Source organism: Diabrotica undecimpunctata, chromosome 10 (assembly GCF_040954645.1).
Source record: "Diabrotica undecimpunctata isolate CICGRU chromosome 10, icDiaUnde3, whole genome shotgun sequence".
NCBI classification, from domain to species: Eukaryota; Metazoa; Arthropoda; class Insecta; order Coleoptera; family Chrysomelidae; genus Diabrotica; species Diabrotica undecimpunctata.
This window is the reverse complement of record NC_092812.1, coordinates 34,213,618-34,240,957: the sequence shown is the minus strand read 5'-3', so window position 1 is coordinate 34,240,957 and position 27,340 is coordinate 34,213,618. Positions and strand designations below refer to the sequence as shown.

At 34.7% G+C, this 27,340-nt stretch overlaps 1 protein-coding gene across 1 annotated transcript in view; it reads right to left on the bottom strand.

Annotated features, from left to right (window-relative positions):
• Nucleotides 1-15,539: 15,539 nt before the first annotated feature.
• Nucleotides 15,540-27,340, bottom strand: part of dve (SATB1_N and homeodomain domain-containing protein dve) — a 189,949-nt gene continuing 178,148 nt past the window's right edge. The window contains exon 5 of the mRNA XM_072545959.1: nt 15,540-26,457. Coding sequence (XP_072402060.1) covers nt 25,828-26,457 — 630 coding nt within the window. The 3' untranslated portion in view covers nt 15,540-25,827. The remainder of the gene's footprint in view (nt 26,458-27,340) is intronic.

The following is a 27,340-nucleotide window of genomic DNA, read 5'->3' as shown; positions in this document are numbered from 1 at the left end:
ACAAAAACCTACATTAGGGTGTTGTCTTATAAAGAAAACAATTACAGCAATTATGCCAATATTATATATCTGTGATTATTAACATGAAAAATTGATTAAAGCAGACAAAGTAAAACCAACAAAATGGCATAAGATAATCTAATAAATTGAAATAAATTAGTAAATAAACAAAAATACGACTTACATGTCGGTACAAGAATTGTTTATTAGTGATTTGGAAAACATAGTTCAAACTATCCTGGATTGCTGGTGATGGGTGATCATCGGTTTTGTTGTAACTGTTTGACAATTAGAGGGGAAGTTCTTGAGGGGAGAGATACTAACAAATGAAATAGGATGTAGGTATTGTGTAACTGTTTGTTAAAAAAGAAAGTGATGTTTTATATTATTTAAAAGGTATTTACATTTATTTAATAGGTATATTTTAGAAATGTGTGTTAATTTATCGAAATATTTATTGAAAGGATAGCTATATGACAATAAATGAAGGTAGATGTATAATTTGTGGGTGTACAATAACTCCAACTTGTAATTATCAAATTGCGATAAATTGATTTCGTCTCTGTTTTGGCAGAAAATTGTGATGTCAAATATATTAAAATTAAAACAAATAAAGACAATCATAGACACTTAGGGACAAACAGAACACAATCAAAAAGACAAAACAGACATTAATTTAAAAAAAGGGGACTTAGTGGTACTACATCACTTGTTAAGAGAGGAACTGGCAAAAAAGTTAGTTTTTTTGTTGTCTACTAGATTTTTAAGATGTAGGTATTGTGTAATTGTGTGTTAAAAAAGAAAGTGATGTTTTATATTATTTAAAAGTTATTTACATTTATTCAATAGGTATATTTTAGAATGTGTGTTAATTTATTGAAATATTTATTGAAAGGATAGCTATATGACAATAAATGAAGGTAGATGTATAGTTTGTGGGTGTGCAATAACTTCCACAATTGGAATTTGATTTTACAACTACTACACGTGGTCAGAAATCCACCAACATAACATAGAAGAATCGTTCAGACTAGAATTATTACTTAACTCAGTATATTTTAATCTTAAATCAAATACAAACTTTATGTTGTCGAATAGAGATATAAAACTTGTAACCATAAGTGACTATAAATTTGAAATTGTTAAAGTGTTACAGAAATTTATTGAACAGACTTACCAATGTTCTTGTCGGCGTGGAGGTTATATCTTGTCATGTGCTAAACAGTGACATAAGTAACGACAATTTCGTGTAATATTAAATAACTCTAAAATATAACTGCTCCATCTCTGTTGATTAAGAAGCCAAACACAACCGACTTCAATGCTGGAATGATTTAAAATTCAAATCAAGACTTGTTTCTATAACCGATCATTTGCCTCTAATTTCATTCCCTTAGCATTAAGCATTAGCCCCTTATCTGGCTGACATAACCGCGCTTGTACTCCAAATGAATTTTTCTTTCCTTCAATGTTGCCACGTGCCGTTCGTCACGACGGGTATCTCAACATCAGATACATACATTTATATACCTATACATACAAATATATATATATATATATATATATATATATATATATATATATATATATATATATATATATATATATATATATATATATAAGGTTCTTGAACTCATAAATGGAGCATAGAACTTCAGTGAAAATCGATAAGATTTCAAGTTTCATCTGACATCCATTCTTCTCTGTGTTTCTCTTTTTTACCCAGTTTATCTTCAGCTATTTCTGTCAAAACATCTGCCAAATCTTCACAGCTATTTACTTCCGGTTCTCTTGTTTTGAGTTGGAGTTCCTCCCTAAACATGTGTCGTCCTGGAGCCATTTTAATTTGTCTAGATTGTATGTTGATCTGTTAGTGTTCCGCGTGATTTAGTTTTTTGCCATCTTGATTTTAATGGTACCAATTACGAGATGATGATCACTTGTGATATCTGCTCCTCTTTTATTACGTACATCAAGAAGAGATGATCTCCATCTTTTTGATATGGCGATGTGGTCTATTTGATTTTCTCTTATATGACCTGGTGCAGTCCACGCAACCTTGTGGATATTTTTATGTGGGAAGATGCTTCCACCAATAACTAAGCTATCATCATCATCATCATCATCATCCAGCCTCAAGAGTCCACTGCTGAACATAGGCCTCTTCCTCATGTTTCCAACCCCGTCTATCTTGCGCCGCTCTTATCCAGTATTTATTGAGTCTTCTTAAATCGTCAGTCCATCTTGTAGGTGGTCGACCGACGCTTCTCTTGTCTTTCCTTGGCCTCCATTCCAATAACCTCTTTGTCCATCGCCCATCTGTCATTCTGGCTATGTGTCCTGCCCATCTCCATTTTAGTCTGGCTATCTTCTCGATGATGTCAGTCACTCCGGTTCTTCTCCTGATGTCTTCGTTGGTTATTCTGTCTCGCAGAGTTATTCCTAACATGGACCGCTCCATTCTTCTCTGCGTGACTCTCAGTTTGGTAGCTGCTGCTTTTGTTAAGGTAAGTGTTTCTGCTCCGTACGTCAAGACTGGGAGGACGCACTGATCAAATACCTTTCTCTTTAGGCATGTGGGCAGCTCACTTTTAAAAGTTTCTCTCAGTTTTCCAAATGCTGCCCACCCAAGGCCGATACTTCTCTTCAGTTCATGAGTCTGGTTATCCCTGCCAATCATAATTTCATGTCCCAGGTATTTATATCTATCTACGAGTTCTATTTCTTTCCCACCAATACTGATGTTCTGGTTGGGTACCAAATTGGTCATGATTTTTGTTTTCGAGATATTTATATTTAAACCTACACTTTCTGTAGCCACAACGAGTTCCTGTACCATCTCTCTTGCCATACCTAGATCTTCAGCTATTATAAGTATATCATCGGCGAAACGTAAGTTGTTTAGATATTCTCCATCTATTTTTATTCCCTTCGTCATCCAATCCAAATTCTTAAAAGCATGTTCTAGCACCGTATTAAAAAGTTTAGGTGACATTGGGTACTAAGCTATGATTGGAATAAAAATTTGTAAAACAATCTCCGTTTTCATTCATCACTCCCAGGCCATGTTTGCTCATTACGGTTTCTAAGTTAATATTGTCTTCTCCAACTTTAGCGTTCATATAGCCCATCACTATTAGTATATCGCCTTGGTTTACTTGTTGGGGTGTTTGCTCTAGTCATAATGTCTGTCATAATTCTATCATTAATGGGTTTTCATGAAATGAGGCTTTTTTGGCTTGTTTGCTGAGTAGAAGACCCACTCTGCTCTCGTAACTTCCATTTTCTTTACCACTATATAATAGGAGTTCTCCTGTTTGGGTCAACCATCTTACTTCCGATAGACCAACAAAGTTTAATTTATACCCTTTTAACTCTTTTATTACTTGAGCTAGGTTAAAAATCTCATACAGAGTTTTAACATTTTAGCAACCAAATCGTGTCATTGTTTTCGGTGATGCGAAGGTCGTCAACAAATGATACGTCCAGTTTGTTTCTACCAAAGTTTCAGTAATAAAATGAAAAAGATCGGTAGGTTATTGACCTTCTGCACTCGAGTCTGGTGCCAGAGCTGCCGACTTTAGCTTCTAGACAAGCCTCAAGGGATAGTGGTCCTGGAGGTGGCAGCGATATTTCCTTCGTGCGAGATGTTAAGGTAATACCGCCTATACTCGGTCGGACCCGTCTTCATCTTCATTCAAAACCCTAATCGCCATTGGGGGTTGGAAGAAAATTTCACTCAAGACAAGTTGAAGAAGAGTAAAATGTGGCTCTTATGATTCGCCAGGTGCGTTTTCTAAGAGTATGAATATTGATATACTTTGTGTTCCCGCTCATACTTCGGTGTTTATATATATATATATATATATATATATATATATATATATATATATATATATATATATATATATATATATATATATATATATATATATATATATATATATATATATATATATATATATATATATATGTTCGGAAAGATTTCCGCGGTTAGTACAATTAAACTTGGAGCTAAGATTAATATTATTATAAAAATTAATATTAAACTCACCAGTCTTCCGGGTTGAACCGCGTCGATATCCATTTTGCCGAGCTTTCGACATCCTCTCTGATGTCTTCTTCAGGGCTTCCGAGGTCTCAGTCTCCCGAGCCCCGAGTAGTGTCTGGGGGCTCAGGAGACTGAGACCTCGGAAGCCCTGAAGAAGACATCACAGACGATGTCGAAAGTTCGGCAAAATGAATATCGACGCGGTTCAACCCGGAAGACTGGTGAGTTTAATATTCATTTTTATAATAATATTAATCTTAGCTCATATATATATATATATATATATATATATATATATATATATATATATATATATATATATATATATATATATATATATATATATATATACATATATATAATTTGGCCCAATGGAAAATATAAAGATCTGGATGTAATTATAAGAATTGTTTTGTTTAAACTTTTTTTAAAATTTCAGATAAGGGAGGGTGTACAGTAGGTATGAATGACACCGAATATAACGAAAACAACAGAAGGTTGTTTATTAATATTAAATGATAGAATTACATATTTTTAGTTAAAAAAAGATCCAAATACTATGATACAAATTTCTTACAATGAACTTATTAAAGATATGAGAAATAACTCAGAAATAAATCAAGAGTTTGTCAAAAAACTGACTAACAATTAATCTTTTCCCAAACTTTACTGCTTACCAAAAATTCATAAAGAAGGGATACAAGTTAGATCCATTGTATGCTCCCATGGACGTTCCAGCGTGATATGGAAATGTAAGTCATTTTATCTGTGTAAAATGTATGCGAATTGAGAAATGTTGAATTTTCATTTCAATATATTTTAATGATCATTGTTTTCCTTTTTGCCTTATTTTATTTAGCATAAGCCCAATAAAATAACGTGATATATACTATTTTCATAATAAACCAAATCAAAGAAACATTATTAGTATTTATGTACCTTTAATAATAGTATTGTGGGTAAACGATGATTTACAGCTAACGCGGCAACACGGCGTGGTGCTTTCTCGCCCTATTATCCCTAATTTTTATTGCCATTTTTATCATTACCGAGATTGCGTCGGTGGGGGCGAGTTAATCGGATCACAACTCGCCTCCTTAAGAACGTGATCAGGAGATGCGAAGGATTTGCTCTCTACGCCTGTCTTCATCTTAGTCTCACATATCTCTCGAACTTACCGCGAAAACGCGAAAACGCGAAAAGCATCCTCGCCTTCTCTCTTGCCCGTGCCATGCCCTACCTCACCTCTTCCCGTCGCCTTTTTTCTTAGTCCCTTCCTTGTTTTCCTCCGCTCTTTACTCACGATTCCAGTGCCGAACTAATTATTATACAATCATGTATGTAAACTCCAAAATGTTCCTAACAAGATTAAAATTCCTTTTTAAGAAATTAAAAATTTTATGAACTACATACAAATCAGATATGAGAACGAACCTTTTTTCCATATTTATCGTAAACTTTCATAAACAAGCCACCGACATTCAGTATTTATGAATTTATTTTATAAATACTGATATATTATAAATATTTATGATAAACCAACAGCCAACAAAAAACAAAGTTTGTTACAATGTTATAGTGACAAGATGAAGACTCAGATGGATGGGCCATGTGGAGCTCATAGAACCCTCTGAATCAACAAGAATCATAACCCAACAATACATGGTGAGGAATCCCTTCTCCAGAGAATAAAAAAAGAAAAAAAATAATCAGTATCCTGAAAGGTCAATATAGGAGAAATCCTGGCTTAAGATTGTTTTGGAAGTACAACAATTGAACTGTTTAGAATAGCTGTAAAAAAGTTAAAATCGCCATACAGATGTTCAACCTCCGATGATGAGACGGAACCTAAAGACAAAGACCATATGGTACCCATATAAAGTACCATTCCAAGTGGACATATGTCCACGGTAGGAACGAGTCAAAGGTAAAATACGTCCCTAAGTATTTTATTCTTTCTAGTAGATTTTTTTTTGCATTGCTTCACAGGTAGATTATCTTCAGGATTCACTGTAGGATATAACTTTTTCCATGATGATTGGATTAAATTAGGTAAAACAAAGCTTTATGCGTGAGCGACAGATAATACAACATCCTTTCAACAAGCTGGATTACCTCGACATTCACATGACTATGCCGCCTCTACTTATGACTTGTTGCTGTTCTCTTGATTACTTCGGTCACAAAGGTCCTGGTGAAGGTTGCTGTTTAAAGCTGTTGCTGTGTAAAGAAGATTGTAGAGCAGACTTTCTTTTTTTCTAATATTTTTCTATTATATTCGTTATTCTGTAAACTTGATCTATAGTGGAATGCTTATTTCTGAAACCAAATTGATGATTTGGTATAAGATTTTTTCTTTCTATTATTGGTTTTAATCTTTTCAATAGAAGTTTTTCAAATAGTTTTCATATCACCGAAAGGAGTGGTCGATAGTATGTCACTTCATTAAGAGGTTTACGTGGTTTGGCGATCATAATGTCTTCGGCTACTTTCCAGAGTCTGGGAACATATCTTAATCTAAAAGCAGCATTTATTAGATGTGTCAGCTTAACTATGGCTTTTCTTGGTAAATTTTTTAATAGTTCTCCTGTTATGAGATCATATCCTGGAGCTTTCTTAGGATTTATATTTTCTTTTATATCTGTGGATACTTCTCTAAATGATGTCAACATTATTCTTTCTTCGGTTTGGAATGGTTCTTCCCATCTCAGTTCTTCACCATCATTGTAGTTGGGTTTGAACGTGCTTTCTAAATGATCTGCAAATCGTTCTGCTTTTTTCGTTACTTTTAGCCCAGTTACCGTTTTCCAACTTGATAGAAGGAGAATGAATAATTGGTCTCTTCATTCTTTTTGTTGCCTTCCATAACGAATAATTAAAAAGGAATCAATTGGTGAATTTTTTATATTCTGTATCTCCCTTTTTGGTTTTTGTGTAGCATTATTTAGACTAGTTTTGTCTCGTGGTGCTCTGTATTGCTGCCACTTTTTTCTTAACTTTCTTTTTCTACTATGAGTTCTTTCATTTCTTTCGGATAGTTGTTTCCTTTTGTTCTAGAAGTTATTGTGGGAGTATTTTTCCAAGCTATCTGTTGGATACTTTTTATAAAAACTTCTAATTCGTCATCAAGTTGCCTCGTTATTATTACTGGCACAGCAAGATTAATTAACCTCAGTCAGTTTTTTTATTGCCGTCATTGATATCCAGATAGTTATCTGAGATATTTTTGTAAATAAAGAAATCTATCAGGTGTGGAATTTTTTTTCTATCGGTAGGCCAGTATGTTAGTCTACCAGTAGATATTACTTCACTCTTTTGTTCTTTAATAGCTGACAATAGTTCTTTTCCTTTAGTTAGCCTAGAGCCCCAGTGGGTATTCTTTGCATTAAAGCCGCCACCGATGATGCATCTTTTTCCTAAAGTGTTCATAACCTCTTTATATTGTTTTCTTTTAATGGAGTATCTAGGAGGATAACATATTAAACTTACTTATAGATATGTTCTAAATTTCCTACGGATTATTACACTAATTTTTTCTTCTCTTTTTTCCCTTTGGGCGATTCCTTTCCTGGATAAATCTCAATCTCATCTCGAAAAAAGTGTTAGCTCAGTAGCTGACGAATTATTTTTATACATAACTCTTAACTTTAACTCTCCAATAAAGACTAAGCCTCAGGTTTTCATTTCAATTCGGGATTTATTTGATGCAATTTTAAAAATGAAATATCCTAGTAGAAGCGATAACCCAGATTAGACATATAAGCAGAAAAACGTTTAGGGACTTTGTGGATGAAGGTTAGACAAGAATACCAAAAAAGTATAATTTGGGATACTTATATACATGGTAGAATTAAAACTAAACAAACTCAAAGAATACGATTCCATAAGGATAAAAAAATAATTCCAAAAACATGGAAATAATAGATCGAAATTCATTACAACTAGTATACAATAACACAAGATCCACTCAAATATGCGCTTATGTGGATGATACTCGTATTGTCATAATAAGTCGCAATATATGGGTATTAACCGAAAAAGCTATAAATTTGAAACAGAAAGCCACTGAATATGATAATCGGGCTGTAAAAGTAATCCAGAGATGGAAACTCTAAGCAAATAGGGCAAGAGGAAGGCCCCGTTAAAGGTGGATAGATGATACATTGACGAAATTTGTGTACCCCCAACGATAAAATCGTTAGCAGGATCCTGGTCTTCCTGGCCTTTCGGCATACGACCGTTAGCTAGCCACTAACCCTTACGAGTCCGACACCATTTGAGGGTGGCGCGTTGCACGAAGAATCGCGGGGCTCCACCCTCTCCGTAGTACCTGTGTGCTATCGCCCCCCCTCCCAGGGGGAAAGGTGAACGCAGGTCGAGGCTTGACCTCGCACGTTTGACAGCTGGCCACCGAGGAGCTCTCCTCTCCAACTCCGAAATCTCCCAAGGTGAGTACGTGCCGTAACCCCACGCCCTTAATGGGGAAAGGGTGTATAAGGGACGCAGCACGTTCAACCTCACCTTGGTTCTGTGGGCCAAGTGGTCCCACGAGAGACTTGTCTCGGATACTAGGAATGTAGACCGGTGACCGTAACGCCGAAGTGCCCTGCGTGCGTTTCTACAAACCCGACGCCTCGAACGACGGCTTTCCATTAGTCGCCTCTTAAGACAAGCAGGGATCCTCGCCCCGGCTGCATTCTTGTCTCCGCGAGCGGACGGAGGATAGATGATACAAAGGAAGATCTTAAAACCATGAACATCAGGAAGTGGCACTGGAACGTATCCGACATTGCAGAATAGAAGAACGTTTTTAAGCAGGCCAAGACGCACAAAGAGTTGTAGAGCCATTAGAAGAAGAAGAAAGGTTTACGCAAAGGTTGTGGTTGATTTTAAGTTTAAACTTGTGGAATACAAAAAGAATAGAAAGTTACAACCTTACTTCAAACCAAAAAATTGTTATTCTTGATCGCTACATAATTCATCAGCTGTAATTATCTTCATCAAAATTACTGTTTGCTGCATGGTCACCCAAGTCAATTATAATTTGATCAAGACTGCTTCAAGTAAAGGTTCTTTTGATACAAATAAATATTCAATTGAAAAGAGTTCCATTCTTCAATATAAATTATATCAAAAACAAAAGATTCATCATGTAATTCCATAACACATTTGCGCCAACAAAAGTGCAAACCAAACCAGTTTAATCGAATTTCAGAGGTCGGGAATCATCACCGAAAAATACCGGAGTAGTACCAGCGGAATGGAAGGAAAGTCTCCTGCTACCGATACTTAAAAGGGAGACTCGAGAAATCCTGAAAATTATAGAGGCATTAGTCTGATGAATAGTATATTAAAATTGTTAACGGCAGTCATTAATGATAAAATCGAGGAAAAAGCGAACATGGCAGAGGAACAACAAGGCTTCCGGAAGAACCGCAGCACAATAGACGCAACTTTTATTATCAGACAAATAATAGAGAAGTCTATTGAATATAGAAAACGCATACATGTGCTTTGTAGATTTAAAAGTGCTTTTGACAGGGTAATTTATTACAAGCTGAACAAATAGACCATCAGATAATAAGGACAATTAATGAACTTAACAAGAACAACAAGACCAGAGTTATAATGTCAACAGGGGAAACAGAATGCATAGAACTAAAAGGAGGAATCCGCCAAGGAGACTCGCTCAGCCCATTGTTATTCAATATGGTGATGAATAAAATAATTCACGAAGTAAGAAAACGACATGGATACCACATGGCAGCGCATAAAATCACGATACTATGCTATGCCGATGATGCAGTACTAATTGCTGATAATGAAGATGATCTACAAAGGCAGCTCCACACCTTCAATATCACAGCAAACAAACTTAATATGAGAATATCAGTAGAAAAAACTAAAAAATGTATAGTGATCAGTAAAGAGCCACGTAGATGCAAACTAGAAATAGATGGCAAAATTGTAGAACAAGTAATGAAATTCAATTACCTAGGAGTAGAGATCACTAGTGACAGGGATATAAGAACAGAGACCACAAGGCAAGCATCAAAAGCGGCAAGAGTAAGTGGTTGTCTCCGAGAAACCATATGGAGAAACAAATATCTGACCACGGAAAGCAAAATGAAAGTATACAAGACAACAGTAAGACCAATCCCAACATATGCAGTGGAGACAAGTACCGATACAAGAAAGACGAAACAACAAATCAACAATATCGAAATGAAAGTATTAAGATCAATAGCGGGCATATCATTAAGAGACAGACAAACTATCAGAAGTATAAGCGAAAAATGCAAAATTCAAAATATTAACAGGTGTATAAAAACAAGAAAGAAAACTGGAACGAACATGTAAACCGAATGGGACCAGATAGATTGGCGAACATCTGTAAAAACAACAAGCCGTATAGCAGAAGACCCGTTGGAAGGCCGCCAAAAAGGTGGAAAGATAATATACACTCAACAACGACTGAAACAGAATAAGAGGCAGACAAACAGGAGTAATCCTAGTCGCGCGAAGAAGAAGAAGAAGAAGGGAATCATCACAGTGGTTCGGACTTTAGAAATCGGACCTTTATTCTCTCAGGTTGAGCAGCCATGCTATGTATTCATGTTGTTGTGGTTTGGGTCTCAATTTTTTCTCGCCTGGAAGATTTTCTCCGTATTATCTTTGTTAAGAGACAACTATATTCGTTGTTTATTTATTGATTTATCTGCAATTTCAGCTCCAATACCCTATATCACATTTTTCAAAATTCTTTTATGAAAATTATTCTAATAATATATTTCTTAGTGCAATAAGTATTTCCTAATGTTCAGAATTATGAACATGTTTTCCATTGTTTTCATAACAGCGCCTTGTAGGAAATGTATGATGTATTTACACAGGTAATTATCATTTTTCACTTTAAATTATATAAACTTCTTCTTCTTATTGTAGTGCCTATCCGTTTCGGATGTTGGTGATCATCTCTGAAAAGATTTGTGATTGTTGTGTTAAACCACTCGGATCGGAGGACACAACTGGAAGCAAGGGGCGCAAAATAGAAAACACTGGATTGATTTGGTGGAGGCCTATGTCCAAAGTTGGATTACTTAAGGCTTAAGAAGAAGAGGAAAGAAATGTTAAATAACGTACGTAGATTTTTCAGTTTTCCTTCTACTTTTCCTTGAAGAATTAATTGAAGCAACCAATATCTTTCGCTGTTCCTCATATAAACTTAATTATGTAAATTATCTTAATTTTACTTTAATGTTTTTGGCCTTAGGTTTAAGACCTATTTAGCCAGACAATTGGTTGAATAAGTAAAAACAGTTAACTTTTATAACTTCCTTTAAATTTATATGTAACAATTTCCTATTTCGTTCATTCACTGAATTTCATTACCTTCCTATTAAGCACACTATTGGTGATGTACAAAAAGTATTGAACAAGCACACACACTTCACGCTAAGGTGCCCTTCACAGCGATTTTTTTGAAAAACAAACAATACAAGGATAGAGTAGTAAATACTGCAACTAAAGTCCTACATTTCGCATTCACACACCCACTGTATGAAAAAAGCAGTTTAAATTTTTCGTTTGGTACGTTTGAAGAATTCCATAAAATCGATCTAATAATATGGTGTTAACTACTTAAATAGATAAAAGAAACAACGTTCTTCTTCTTCTTCTTAGAGTGCCGTCTCCCTACGGAGGTTGGCAATCATAATGGCTATTTTTATTTTTGAACTTGCTGCTCTAAACAAACCAATTGATCTGCATTGATACCAATCACGTAGATTCTTCAACCATGAGTTCTGAATTCGTCCAACAGATATTCTATACTATTCTATTCGGAAGTACTCCTTTTTTGTCTTTTATGTGTCCTTGCTGTCTATTTCGACCCATTCCAGTCACTTCTCTTATTTTCAATAACGTTCTGCAGCAGTGTAATTTGTTGCTGGGGCATGGCTTGAAATAAGAATTTATTGATTGGGTTCTTGATTATGCCGTCACGGAAACATCCAGCGATTAAGGTCATCAAATCTGCCGTCTTATTCACATGTATCTCTTTCTGAAAGATTTATTTTGATAGGCATTAGTCATGCTTTTACTGCAGCATGTCAAAAAAGGCATCTAACGTACATAGTATAAATTTTCCGAGAGATGGAGCTTTTCTCGTTTTCTCGAGAGTAGAAGGAAGAGTTAAATATATATTGTAGTATGAATTTTTGCTACTGTTAATAAAGGATTGCCACTCGATTTCCCAATTAAGTCTCACGTGTTTCTTCCTAGATGTAAATCTAGACTCGTTGTATTCTAGACTCACTAAAGTAGCGTCTTTAGCCAAATGATCTACTTTTTCGTTGTCTGAAATTTTGGAGTGACATTTTACCCATAAAAAGCTAACAATTCTACTTAGAGAACTTAGGAGCCTTGAGCCGTAGCTTTTCAGGCACATCTACAATTAGTCTGTTGGTATATGTGTTCATGCAAGGTCTTAATGTAAGGAGGATTGACTGTGAGTCGGATAACATTAAATACTCTTCGAAATATAATGTAATACTAATTTTACTTTTAAATTAATTTATATTTCGGGTTTTTCCATCTGTTTCTGCATAATATCCCTTTGTCTGCATATTATAGCTTTTCATTTGGTAATTCTTCTAACCAGTAAATTTAAATTATTCTTTTCATGCTTCATTTTTTGTAACTTGATCAATTAAACCATATAATCTACGTTTATAATTTTTTTCGTTCGTATTTGATCACTTTCCCAAACTCTAAATTTATTGTGCATGAAATTCTTCATATTTATATTATTTTTGTTATTCTCTATGATGCCTTTTTTACTATACTATCCTATACTGGTCTAATACATATAGAAAGAATACGCAGTGTCATAGCATCATCGATTGACTGTGTAGCTATGCTTATCGCGTAAAATTGTAGCTCTCTCTCTCTCTCTCTCTCCCTTTATTCTAAATTTCAATTTGTAATCTAATTTTGCTTCTATGTATTTCCAAGACTCTTATTATTGTTAATGAAGCCGTAGGGCTGATGACTTTGGACTACATGGTATCCAAATATAGGTCTAAATTACCTTTCTAGGAGGACACACGCTCACGAGAGAGGTGGGATAAAAGAGAAACATAATATAGGGTTATACCGGATGCAAGGACGGGTCTAAAACTGAGGAAAGGTGGGTGTAAAAACTTAAATAAGCATTTTGAAAGATCAATATATTTACAGACAGTCAAGCGATTATAATCTAACTGGTGTGTCAAATTGATATCGGTGCCAGGAGAAATGAAAGAGCTGAACAACTGTAGTTATGTCAGCTACAAAATACTTTGATCAACAGCTTGCATTAAGAGCAACATAGTTCCTTACTGGGCATGTGTAAGTCAAGGCGAGGCTGTTTTATGAAAACTTACAACTGCAAAATCTATGGAACAGAACCTAAAATACCCAACGATATTTTGTACTACTGCAAGATTCTAGATTGTAGGTAAAAGTACCTTTAGAAACTACCAAGTGACTACATAAACATTGGGTTCCCATCCACTAGACGTCTACAAGCCTACTTCTGGAATGATTACTATGAATATATCAAATATCTAGGTATATTGGTATGGCAAAAAATGCGATGAGTCGCCTAACTAAAGTTTGGAAAGACAGATCTATCCCTTAAAATATCAAGATGAGACTGGTGAATGCCCTTGTATTCTCAATATTTCTATACGGGGTAGAGACATGGACTCTTTGCGGACGCGAGCGCCAAAAGATTGATGCCTTTGAGATGTGGTGGTGGAGAGAATGCTGCGCATACCTTGGACAAAAGTTTTCATTCTAAAACAACTCGATATTAAAAAAAGGTGACGATAGTTTGGAGAGATCAATTGTTTCTGGAAACTTTACGTGGAGATCAAGAGGACGATCACCAACTAGATCATCATCATCAGTGGTGCTACAGCTCTAGTTGAGCCTTGACCTTCCCCAGTCTATTTCGCCAGTCGTTTCTGTTCATCGCCAACCGTTGCCAATTTGCCGCGCCGATTTTCCTTGCGTCCTCGTCCACACCATCCCTCCATCTCAGTCGTGGTCTGCCTCTACTCCTATTTCCCACTGGGACCGATAATAGAGTTCGTCTGGGTGGGTAATTTTCATTTGCTCTTGACACATGTCCAGCCCATCTAAGCCTACCTATTTTTATGAAGGATATTACATCTCTACCATTTACTATTTTTTTATACTTCTCGTACAATTCAAAATTATATCGCCTTCTCCAAATACCATTCTCACAGAATGCGCCCATTATTCTTCTTAGTATCTTCCTTTCGAAGACGAGCAGAAGATTTGCGTCTGTTTTGGAGATGGTCCATGTTTCTGACCCATATGTCAGCACTGGTAGGATGAGTGAGATCACCAACTAGATGGTTCGACTAAATTGACAATTCAGCTGAAAACTCATTCTGAGAAGCTCTCAGAGCAGCTGAAAATAGAGACAATGGAGAAAAATTGTTAGGAATATTGGAAGAAATCACGATCTTCAGTAATGTGGAAACGATAAGAGAAAGAGAGACACAGATAGAGAGAAAGAGAGATAGAGAGAGAGAGAGAGAGAGCAAGAGAGAGATACTAAGGCCAATTGACAGCAAAGTAAGACCGATAGTTTATAATAAAAAAATTCTTCTAGTTACTATTTTGTACTTACTGTTAAGCAATTTTCTTAGTCTACAGCTTCTAATTTTGTGAAAATGACATTGTTTATATTCTGAACACTCTCAATATAAAGTTTTTAGCTTTCACGCTCTTCTACCCAAATGTTTATTATTATATAATTTAATTTAAAAAGTCTTTTTCCTCTCCTTTTTATTAATTCTGATGAGATCTCATGATGAGTCGTTTCACTTTTTATAAATTTTTTTGTCAATCATGAAATTTTTCATATAAGCTCATTTTAAATAGTTGTCGCAAATCATTTGCTGTTTTTGGTCTTAATTAATAGCACCTATGGACTATTTTGAAATCTCTTTAACCAATGGGTCTTTTCTTATTGTGTCCTTTTTTGACTTAATAATTTAATCTTTATTCGGCTGTTTATTTTAAACTCTGAGATTTTATCTAGGGCTCTTATTAATTATTCCAGATTTTTATTTATTTTCCTATATATTTCAAGTCTCCTTCTACACTTCTTTTTATTTCTTTCGTGGTTTTTTTCTGTAGATGCGTATTATTGTCTAATATTTCATTACAGTTTTCCTGGATGTTAATGCATTTTGAGTATTTGTTTTTACACGTAGCAATCAGAGAGAGTTTCTAGAAATTCCATATTTTCCTTACCTCTATTTTCGTCACTCACAATTGATCTAATTTTTTAGATATTCCTTTGCTTCTGTTAATCCATTTGCTTTTTGTTTCTGGTACGATATACCTTTCATTGCTTATGTTGGTGATGTTTGGGATAAATAAATATAAAGACTGAAGGATTCTGTAATCGTTTATTTACATACATACAGAATTAGAAATGTTCAACACAAGATATAACAAAAATTTGAAATGTACACAAGTAGACATTTTGTTTTATTGACTACAACATACACGACAACTAGTAAGTATGGAGAATAATACAAGTTTTTAGTATATTACATATACTAAGTGTCAAGAGTCGATTCTCGATATTTAAGCTATTAACAATCTTTGGTACAATGCAAAAATAACACGTAAAGCTGGAAAGAGATTTCTATCTACTTAGTTATATACACAACACCATCAAAGAAGCCAAGAAAGACGTATACAATTAAATATTCAGTTTAATAAAGTGTTATATACAAGTGTAATAGAAGTATACTGAATACAGTGCATTCATAAAAATATTTTTTACAATAGTCTGTTCTCTAGTTCAGTTTAAGTCCAATGTTGTGTAGGGATTATGAGCTATGCTGTTAATGTAGTAGGTAATTTTCTTTTAAGATGATCACGTCGAGTCATAGGCTAAACTAGATTTCACAATGCAGTTAGTCTTACCGGAGACTTCACGTACCACACGCTGGCAACTGCTCGCCCTACAGGCGAAACCTGAGGGTAGCCAAATATGGCTAGAAAACTGAACTCAGTAGAGTTCAACAAGCTTCCATTGATAGATCTCCGACAGTAGACAATACAGTGGTATCTACAAAAAGGTGTCTGTACAGTGATGTTATATTAATCTTCTCATAGAAAAACATTGGGCAGTTTAAAGGAGAACAACTTATAGATATAGTATTAGAAAGAGTAAGACTCAATATGTAAATAATCTTTTGTATAACGAAAAAGTTCACTTGGATATAATAAAAACTATTAAAAAACATATATTAAAATAAAAATAATAAAAGTCAGACTAGATGGACAACTTAAGTAATCTATTAAGTAATGACATACGACAAGATCACTGATTATACCCTATGTTCTTTAATTTTATGATTAGTGAAGTCATCTAAAGTATCAACAAAGGAAGAGAAGACAGCATAGGGAACAAACAAGTCAAAATATTTTGTTACGTACAAGTCACAATCAAAATAGCCCAAGATGAAGATAGTCTACAGAGATTACTCCATAGATTCAATACAAACACGGAATATGTAAAAGATATGATGATCTCAGTCTTTAAATCAAACTTACCAAATATATTAAAGGCAAAAACTTTCGACCAATCGATATTGCCCGTCCTGACATAACAAACTGAAACAACAGTTGTAACAGAAGTCCAAAAGCTTCAAGTCGCTCAGATAGCTATGGAATGGAGAATGTTCAATATTAAGGTTAGCGATCGCATATCCAATTAATAAATAAGAAGACGATCAAAAGTAATATATGTAATCCAAAAGATTGCTATGTTAAAATGGAACTGGGCAGGAGACCTAGAAAAAATAGAAGACAACTGTTGGACGAAACGAATTGTTGAATGGTGACCAAGAGCAAATCGGGACATACATAAGGGCACCTGGATATCACCTGACGGAAATACAATCAATCAAATAGACCATATACTGGCTGACAAAAGAATGGCGACGAGTATATTAAATGTAAAAAGCAGACGTGGCGCAAGCTGTGACTCAGACCATCTGCTAGTACAGACACGGTTTAGATGCAAAATCAGTCGACAGGTAAAGGAAACATATCCAAAACAAGAAAAACTAAACTTAGATAACCTAAAAGTCTCTGAGGTACAAGAAAGATTTGAGAGAACAGTGGATGAAAAATTACTAGAAGAAACAGAGCAGACTCCACAATAGAAAACCAATGGAACACCATAAGCAGTATCATACTCAACACAGCGAAAGAAGTCCTAGGAACACAGACACAACGGAGAGAAGGAACATGGTTCGATGAAGAATGTAAACAAGCTATACAGGAAAGAAATGAAGCACATCAGAATTACATACTCAGACGCACTAGAGAGAGAAAAACAGAACTTGAGAACAAAAGACGAAGAGCAGATAAACTATGCAGGCAGAAAAAGAGAAAGTACGAAAACCAACGGATACTAAACATAGAGAGGGAGTTTAAGGAAAACGAAACACGTAGTGCATACCAATTTATCAAACATCTAAGACAGGGATACAAACCGAAGACTAGCCTCTGCAAAAATAAGAAGGCCAAAATCATTAGCGATATGGACGAAATTAAGAGAACCTGGATGACATATTTTATGGAAATACTAAATAAAGGGATACAACCACCATTACAACAACAGAGGCAGCAGCTGGCACGGCAGGAGGTAAAACAACAAGAACTGGGGAAAGATGGGGAAGAAAATGAATTAACTAGACCCCCAACGCTAGAGGAGGTCCAAACGGAAATCCACATACAAAAAAAGCCTTAAAGCACCGCGAATAGATAAAATACCGGCAGAACTACTCAAACAAGGAGAAAGGAATTTGACACAACAGATGTACCAGCTAATACGAGAGATATGGATAGAAGAAGAAATCCCCCAACAATGGAAGAAAAGTATAATCTGCCCTATTCATAAAAAAGGAGACAAACTGTTGTGTAAGAATTACAAAGGCATCTCTTTACTTTGTTCGGGACAAAGTACTCATAAACATCATTAATCGAAGACTCAATCGTTTAGGCAAAATAAATCTACCATTGACCAACTATTTACAGTTAAACAAATACTAGCCAAAGCATGGGAATATGACATGGACGTTTAAAATCTCTTTGTAGATTTTAAACAAGCCTATGATTCAATAGATAGAACAATTCTACCTAATATATTGGAGTGGCCCCAACGCTCAACGCGGAGGGTTTCTTACAGACGATGGCGTAATTGTCACTATTGTTTGAATACCTTCACATGTTCAAGAAAAAAACCCATGACAAATGGCAATCGCACTTGAACACAAGTGTAAATCACTCAAATAATATATAATCTCAATTATCTCTTCATTAGAGCTACTATCTATGCCCAGAAGAAACAAAATCATTTTGAGAAGACTGTGGATACACTAGCCTTGCTCACGTTTTCCTTATAGCATCACTGATCCACCTGCATGCAGCTATTGCAAACGCACCTTAACCGTCAAGCATACCCCGAAAGAAAGTTAACATTATTCTACAAAAAGAAAAAACATCAGATGGAAGACAATATTCAAAAAATACTGACGGATCTAGAACTACACAACTCTTCAAATACCTACAGGGTATTCACATTTAATTTATACATAAATTGAATACTTTATAGGAATGTTGAAATATAGCACCATATTGTGATCGTGTCAATGACCTCAAATAATATTTTGATTTTTTTGCGAAATATCGAGGAAAACAAAGCGTAGAAATTATCTAATGGAAATCGACTCGCCGAAGAAATAGAGTAAAGGAGCACTTCGCAAACCATAGTACATTAGTTACTCTACGCAAAAATGACATACAGCAGCAATTATGTATGTCTTAAAGATATGGAAGACAGTTTTAGAGCTGTAACAAATTAAGAATACAAAAAAATTTAAAAAAGAATTAAATTTATTTACTATGTAAAAATATTAAAATCCGTAAAAATTGTATACGTCTTTCTAGTTCACAGCAAAGTGCGTTGGGTTAGCTACCTCTACTATATTACAGAGTTAATAACGTTTTGGTAGTTGTATCACTTTTTGGCACTACATACAAATAACCATCCAATCCAAATACTGAAATATTAATTATAGTAGAAACCAGTACCAATTAAAATATAAAAAACGAACTTATTGGTACGTAATATTATTGTCTTAACACTAATCAGAATTGTTTTTCACCGCTTAAAAACAGTTAAAAAGCTCAAAATGTTAAATACTGTTCATTAGCAAGGTTATAACATAGGATATTTTAAAATATTCAGGCTGTATAATTTTCCTAAGTTCTTTTACAAAACGCTAATTTAACTGTCAGATTTCCATATTGAAATAAATATTCAGGTATTATCAGCTAGATTAAATAACAGCATGGTAACGTTATTGAAGAACTGGAGCATGTGTAATAAGAAAATTCATAATATCAAAATATTTGCGGTAACGACTCTGTTACTTTATATTGCTTAAAGTGGTTTTGATATAACGCTATTATCCAAAAAACATAGAGTCTTTGAGTTCAAAAGACACATGGTTTGCCATCACATCAATAAATAGCATTTAAATATCTGTTGGGGTTCAAAGCGGTAGTGAAGCGCAATATAAGATGCTGTTTCCAGTTAGGATTCTCTAGCCTCTCCTACTGAATACCTATCCTCACCTCCACGAAGTGCGGCTTGGGCTGCACGGGTGAACCCTGGAAAACCTGATCAACCTTGCTGAAGATTGGGTAACCAACCACAATGGAAGGCAGAGTCAGGGCTGACGAGGAAGAGAAAATGGTCCTCCGAAAAGGAGGTTGGTGAGCAAGGTTAGCAGCTCAGAGAACCGAACAGAAGCCTCGGAATTGGACGGATACACAGATGACAAACCAGGCAAGAAAAAGGACAAAGAGACCAAATAATCTACGAATTGACACTTGGAACATCGCATCGTGGAACAAATGGGAACAGGAAGTTGTGCAGGAATTGGAGCTCCATAAAATTGATATATGTCCCTGAACGAAACAAAAAAGAAAGGGAAAGGAAGTGCCAATAGAAACAAATTTATATTTTTGTACAGCGGAGTAGATAAAACCAAACGAGCTCAGGCAATCGGACAGACAGCTCCAAAATCTACTGGACACCACAATAGCCGGTAGTAAAACAATAATTCTAGGCGACCTAAATGCCAGAGTAGGCAACATACCTGTGGCTGAAGTTACACAAAGATTTAACGAAGAAACGCTCAACGACAACGGAGAAAGACTTCTAGAACTTTGTTTAATGAATAACCTCCGAATTAACAACACATACTTTGACCACCCAATACAACATAAGATCACCTGGTCAAATACAAGAGGACGTAACTCTATGATTGACTACATTATAACAAACAGACAAATATACCCCAAGAATATAATAAATGTGCGCACTCTATCTTTCGCCAATGTAGGATCCGACCATGGCCTGGTACTAGGAAAAATAAATATAGCAATCAACACACAAGGCAAGCGAAATACAAAAGTAGAAGAAAAGTTAAACATAGAAAGCTTAGAAGAAGAAGGGACATAAAACTGGTATAGAAACAGACTAACAGAAAAGCTAAACAGCCATAACCTAGAGACTAAAAAGAATATAGAAGAAACCTGGAAAATTATTCAAAATGTATCCTACAAGCAGCGGAAGGAGTGAAGACACCGGAGGCACGAGAAGACTACGTGAGAATCAAGAATAGAGTAAACCAAGAAATAGATAACATCAAATAAGAACACTGGCAGAAATTTACCAAAGATATGGAATACGACCTCTATGGATCCCAGTAAAAGGTGTGGAAGATGATAAGGAGACAAAAAACAGAAATGAATGAATTTCTACGCATAGATAATATTACGGAGAAACAATGGACTGAGCATTTCACGAAATTATATGGAGAAGGAGAAGAAGAGAACAGAGAAAGAATCATTAACGAAACTCACGACAGAGTACTATTATCAGAAGAAGAGCTACAAGAACGAAAAAAAAAATTAAAAAACATAAAAGCACCTGGTCCTGATAAGATAAACAATGAACTGCTAAAATATGGAGGAACAACACTACGCAAATGGCTTCTAGAATTATTCGTCGATATAATAAATACCGGAGTAGTACCAGTGGAATGAAAGGAAAGTCTCCTGCTACCGATACTTAAAAACTTAAAACTTAAAACGTTAACGGCAGTCATAAAAGATAAAATCGAGGAAAAAGCGAACATGGCATATGAACAACAAGGCTTCCGGAAGAACCGCAGCACAATAGACGCAACTTTTATTATCAGACAAATAATAGAGAAGTCTATTGAATATGCAAAAAGAACATACATGTGCTTTGTAGATTTAAAAAGTGCTTTTGACAGGGTGAAGCGAAATGACATCTTAAATTTATTACAAGCTGAACAAATAGACCATCAGATAATAAGGACAATTAATGAAATTAACAAGAAATGAAATAACAAGAAAAAACTAAATGTATAGTGATCAGTAAAGAGCCGCGTAGATGCAAACTAGAAATAGACGGCAAAATTGTAGAACAAGTAATGAAATTCAATTACACAGGAATAGAGATCACTAGTGACAGGGATATAAGAACAGAGACCACAAGGCAAGCATCAAAAGCGGCAATATTATGTTCTGTGACCATCAAAACGTAAATATTCCAATCGACGCCCTATTTAGTCCATTTCATGTTATATTTTCTACAAATACGTAGTTTAAATTATTTTCAATCATATTTATTACATAATAGAATTCGAAATTATTAGAAAAAGAATTTTATTAATAATATTAATTAATTGATTAATTAATTAATTTATTAATGTTACATCATTACAGGTTAGAGCAATTAGGATAGGATATTGGAATCTTCGACGGCAATCTCACAGGTGAGGGTAGGGAGTTGTAAGAAGTAAAGTATAAATTGTTTATATTCAAGAGACGAAATGGACAGGGCAAGGGGCGAAGAAACTAGGTGAGGCATACAAATTGTGATATGTATTGATATCAGTGATATTTATGTATGCTTGCTGATATTCTAGATATAGTCTGTAGGTATAGTAACATGTTGAATGTGCTGTAAACATAAACGCTTCCTCTAGTTCAGGATTGACTTCCAAATAAGTCCATTTCTTTTTACAAAACAAGAATTTTTATTGCGTAGCTATCAGATAGCCAATAGGTAAATATTTTTACTAAAACGGTAGTCCTTCATATCTTTGATTTTAATCATTATAATTTGATTTACTAAAACGGTAGTCCTATGATTAAGAATCTTTGTTACCAGAAGAAAACAATAACCAGTGAAATTATTATCAGCAAGCTTCCCTGAATTAGCATTATTTGTCATATACGTAAAACAAATAAGATGAACTGATGTAAAATTATTACAAAATGCCAAGAAAGTATCAGGTGAAGATTTTTCGATAGTGTCGATCCTTTGTAAATTGTACGATTTGTGACAACATAACAAAATATAAACAATCATAAACAAATATTTTTTACTCAAATTACTTTCCTTTTTCACATAAAATGTAGGGCTTTATACTGTAACCCTATAACAGGTATCAATATTGCATCATTTTAAATCAGTTTCGTGAAGAAACATATTTTCTAAAGGCTCAAATAAAGTTTTGAGTATTATTCTTATGGACGTAAACCTCTTATGATAGGCAACACTCAATACGCACGCGTATGCTTAGTTGCCTAAGTCTAGATTAAGAATTCGTTAAATAATTATTTAGAAAATGTTTATATTTATTATAAACTGTACATGTTTAGAATAAATAATTCTCAGCAACATCGTAATCACAGCAATCCATTAATATCGGTATACTGCTCGGCATAAGTCCTTCATGATTTTTCTACTTTTTGTATTTTCGACAATTTCTTAGAGCTGTCGTCTCCGAAAAACGAATTGTTCTAAATTATTGACCTGCTTTTTAGTAGTACGTTTGGAAATGAATATTTACCTATCCTATAAGGGTTGACTAATGAACAGTATCGATGATTACTGACCTACGTTTAAGAAACTGTAATATTAGGTTTTCTTCCAACAAAAATACCATTTAGAGCGCGAAGATTATAAATAATTTGCTGAAGTTTGATTCATTTGTAAATAATTTAAGTTGATAAGTTTAATTCAGAACTTAATTCGATATAGATATGTTATGAGCAAATAGAAACCGGTAAAATACAAGTGAAACTTGATTAAAAACGGATTATTATTGTTTTACCTAACTTAAAAATGCTGAAAATTGCGATTGATGTCACGGAAAAACTCGTATACTCGTATGCACTTACGTGTATCTCTTATGTTAAATGGATTTCAATATATGGAAATATGTTCAGATGTGTTAAAATGACATTATTCTTGTTTTTTTTGTCACTTTTGCACTCTGTTTGCCTAATTTATTGAGTGTATCGAGTAGGCGAAGGTTCATGTTACTTATACCAAGCCCAGATAAATTGGGAAAACAGTCCAGACTTACAAAAATTAGGCAAAATGACCAAGAAATTGTATAAATCCTCACAGTGGTGCATCAAACGATAAACGGGACTGGAATGTGAAAAAACACCATAAAAATTTTACGAATAGTCTATAAATTAGGTATATAGAGAAAACTATAATTTAATTAAATAATACGGGCCAATGTAGGATCCGACCATGGCCTGGTACTAGGAAAAATAAATATAGCTATCACCACACAAGACAAGCGAAATACAAAAAAAAAGTTAAACATAGAAAGCTTAGAAGAAGAAGGGACACAAAACTTGTATAGAAACAGACTAACAGAAACCTGGAAAATTATTAAAAAATGTATCCTACAAGCAGCGGAAGAAGCTTTAGGTAAAAGAAAAATTAACAGAAATAAACGGGAATACAAAACTCCATGGTACAACGAAAGGGTGAAAGCACTAGCAAATGAAAAGAAACAAGCTTTCCTAACATACAAAGGAGTGAAGACAACGGAGGCACGAGAAGACTACGTGAGAATCAGGAATAGAGTAAACCAAGAAATAGATAACATCAAAAAAGAACACTGGAAGAAATTTACCAAAGATATGAAATACGACCTCAGTGGATCCCATAAAAAGGTGTGGAAGATGATAAGGAGACAAAAAAACAGAAATGAATGAATTTGTACGCATAGATAAGATTACGGAGGAACAATGGACTGAGCATTTCACAAAGTTATATGGAGAAGGAGAAGAAGAGAACAGAGAAAGAATCATTAACGTAACTCACGATAGAGTACTAATATAAGAAGAAGAGCTACAAGAACGAATAAAAAAATTAAAAAACAGAAAAGCACCTGGTCCTGATAAGATAAACAATGAACTGCTAAAATATGAAGGAACAACACTACGAAAATGGTCCTAAATTATTCGTTGATATAATAAATACTGGAGTAGTACCAGCGGAATGGAAGGAAAGTCTCCTGCAACCGGTACTTAAAAAGGGAGTCTCGAGAAATCCTGAAAATTCTAGAGGCATTAGTCTGATGAATAGTACATTAAAATTGTTAACGGCAATCATAAAAGATAAAATCGAGGAAAAAGCGAACATGGCATATGAACAACAAGGCTTCCGGAAGAACCGCAGCACAATAGACGCAACTTTTATTATCAGACAAATAATAGAGAAGTCTATTGAATATGCAAAACCAACATACATGTGCTTTGTAGATTTAAAAAGTGCTTTTGACAGGGTGAAGCGAAATGACATCTTAAATTTATTACAAGCTGAACAAATAGACCATCAGATAATAAGGATAATTAATGAAATTAACTAGAACAACAAGACCAGAGTTATAATGTCAACAGGGGAAACAGAATGCATAGAACTAAAAGGAGGAATCCGCCAAGGAGACTCCCTCAGCCCATTGTTATTCAATATGGTGATGAATCAAATAATTCACCAAGTAAGAAAAAGACACGGATACCGCATGGGGGCGCATAAAATCACGATACTATGCTATGCCGATGATGCAGTACTAATTTCTGATAACGAAGATGACCTACAAAGACAGCTCCACACCTTCAATATCACAGCAAACAAACTTAATATGAGAATATCAGTAGAAAAAATTAAATGGATAGTGATCAGTATCTTCAAATCAGATAGATCTTCGGATTCTACTGTCATGGTAAATTATTCCATGTTTTCCTAGTTTTAGGTTCGTAAAGTTCAAGATAAGAACGTAAAAAAGACATGACTTAATGGTACTTACTACATGTCATATATCCCAAAAACAAGTAAATTACTGACAGACTTATTTCCTAGTCGTAGAATTTCTTGTTTTGGTGATCAAATCTTAAAAATTTATAGCGTTGAATTTTTATTTTGGAGTTTCCCGAGGCTTATGCTATGAATGTGACGATCTTATCTGTGTAAATCCAATAGTAAATCCAATCCAATGGAAAGTATAAAAAAAATCCAATAAAAAGTACAAACATATAGGTACTTATCCATAATCAAAATTGCGATGCTAAAAAATCAAGTAGGTGTAAAAATTAATATACAGGATCGAAAAATTCGAGACTAACTTATGGAGAAATAAAGGAGACAGCATTTTTACATTTTACATACAGGCCTGTCACTATGGAAGTTTTTGTTGGAAGAAAACCTGGAAACAGCTTAGTTAAGTCAATATATTTATTATAACTATTTTAAAACACATTTAATCACGATCATTGTGGTGGTAAGTACCAGTTTGATTATCAAACAAAGACATTTTGAGCCTCTTACACTTAGCCCTTCTATTTTTAAACCAGAATTGAACGTTTTTTGGTTCTAACCTAGGAAATTTTTGTCGATAGGCCATGCAATTTAATTCCTCTGTATATTTAAGAATCAAATTGTGTGAGGGGTGTGTATTAAGTGCAAACCACTGTTCTAACCTTGGAACTTCAGTAACAGGATCTATAAACGTGCGATTCCTCTTCCTTCGTTCATCAGCAGTTAAACTGGCCATGGCGAGGGACGAGCTGGGAGGGGTGGCGGCCGGGTGGGATAATCCCGGCATATAATGACTCATATACATAATACTATGGCTAAACATGGAGTTCGGCAGGACCGGGAATCCCGCTGCTAATCTATCCAAACCGTCTGGGGTTCGGGGTATAAGCTGATTATCCACATCCGGCGGCGGGGAACAGTATCGTTGCATCAACGGCCGATTTCCTGCGGGCGATGGCGACGATTCGATCTCTTCGTCTTCTCCGTCCGACAGAGACGTTTTGGGGTTGACGTGGTCTCCAGGTTGGTTAAATGTCGGCTCATCTTTCGGCTCTTCTTTGCAATTTTCAATCTGTAACAGTCAGTTGCTTACTTTCCAAGCTGCACAGGGAGCTGTAAAAGGGAGCGCTCACGTTATTGCACTTATTAACAGCTGTTTAGCTCTTAGAATGTTTCCACGATTCAATACAAAATAATTAAAAAATTATAAATTAAATAAATTTACACTTGTTGGGGGTAGAATTTCTTTATAAATCTTTTATGTTTGCCTTGAAATTTATACTTACAATATATTGATCATAAATTTTAAAAATTAATGACTTATCACCAACAATTTTTATAGAAATATGGGGAATAGTTTTTATAGCTTTATTATGTTTAAAATTTAAAACTTTCACTACGGATTTTGAATAAAAAATGTATTAGTTATTTCTGATCGACAATACAAATTCAGTTAATCAATTATTGTCTTCACATTCCCTTGTGGAGGGGAATTATCTGCTAAAACCCAAAAATTTTCTTTAGAATATTTCTGAGCAGACGAAAGAAATCATTTAATATGATTATCAAATTAAAAGTAGAAATAATTGTTTGAACAAAATAAGGAACTAGTACAGAAATAATAAAGGATTATGTACACACATTCAGAGACATTTTAGTATAACAAATAAGGAAATAAGAAGCAGAAACTTGAAGGAACATTGAAAAAAAAAAACTGTAGGCAGTAAAAGTGAATAGCTTTAAAAGAAGAGTTCGTTGCCGGTATGGAAGCATCACATAACAGAAAGAAGTCTTTAGTTGAACAGCTAAATAAAAGTGGGTTCTTAAGATTCATTCAAATGGATAACGGTTGTTTTTAACTAAAATATCGATTTAATCATCATCATTCTGGTTTTACAACCTGTGTGGGTCCAAGTCTCCTTAAGAATTTCTCTCGAGTCATCCCTATCCATGGC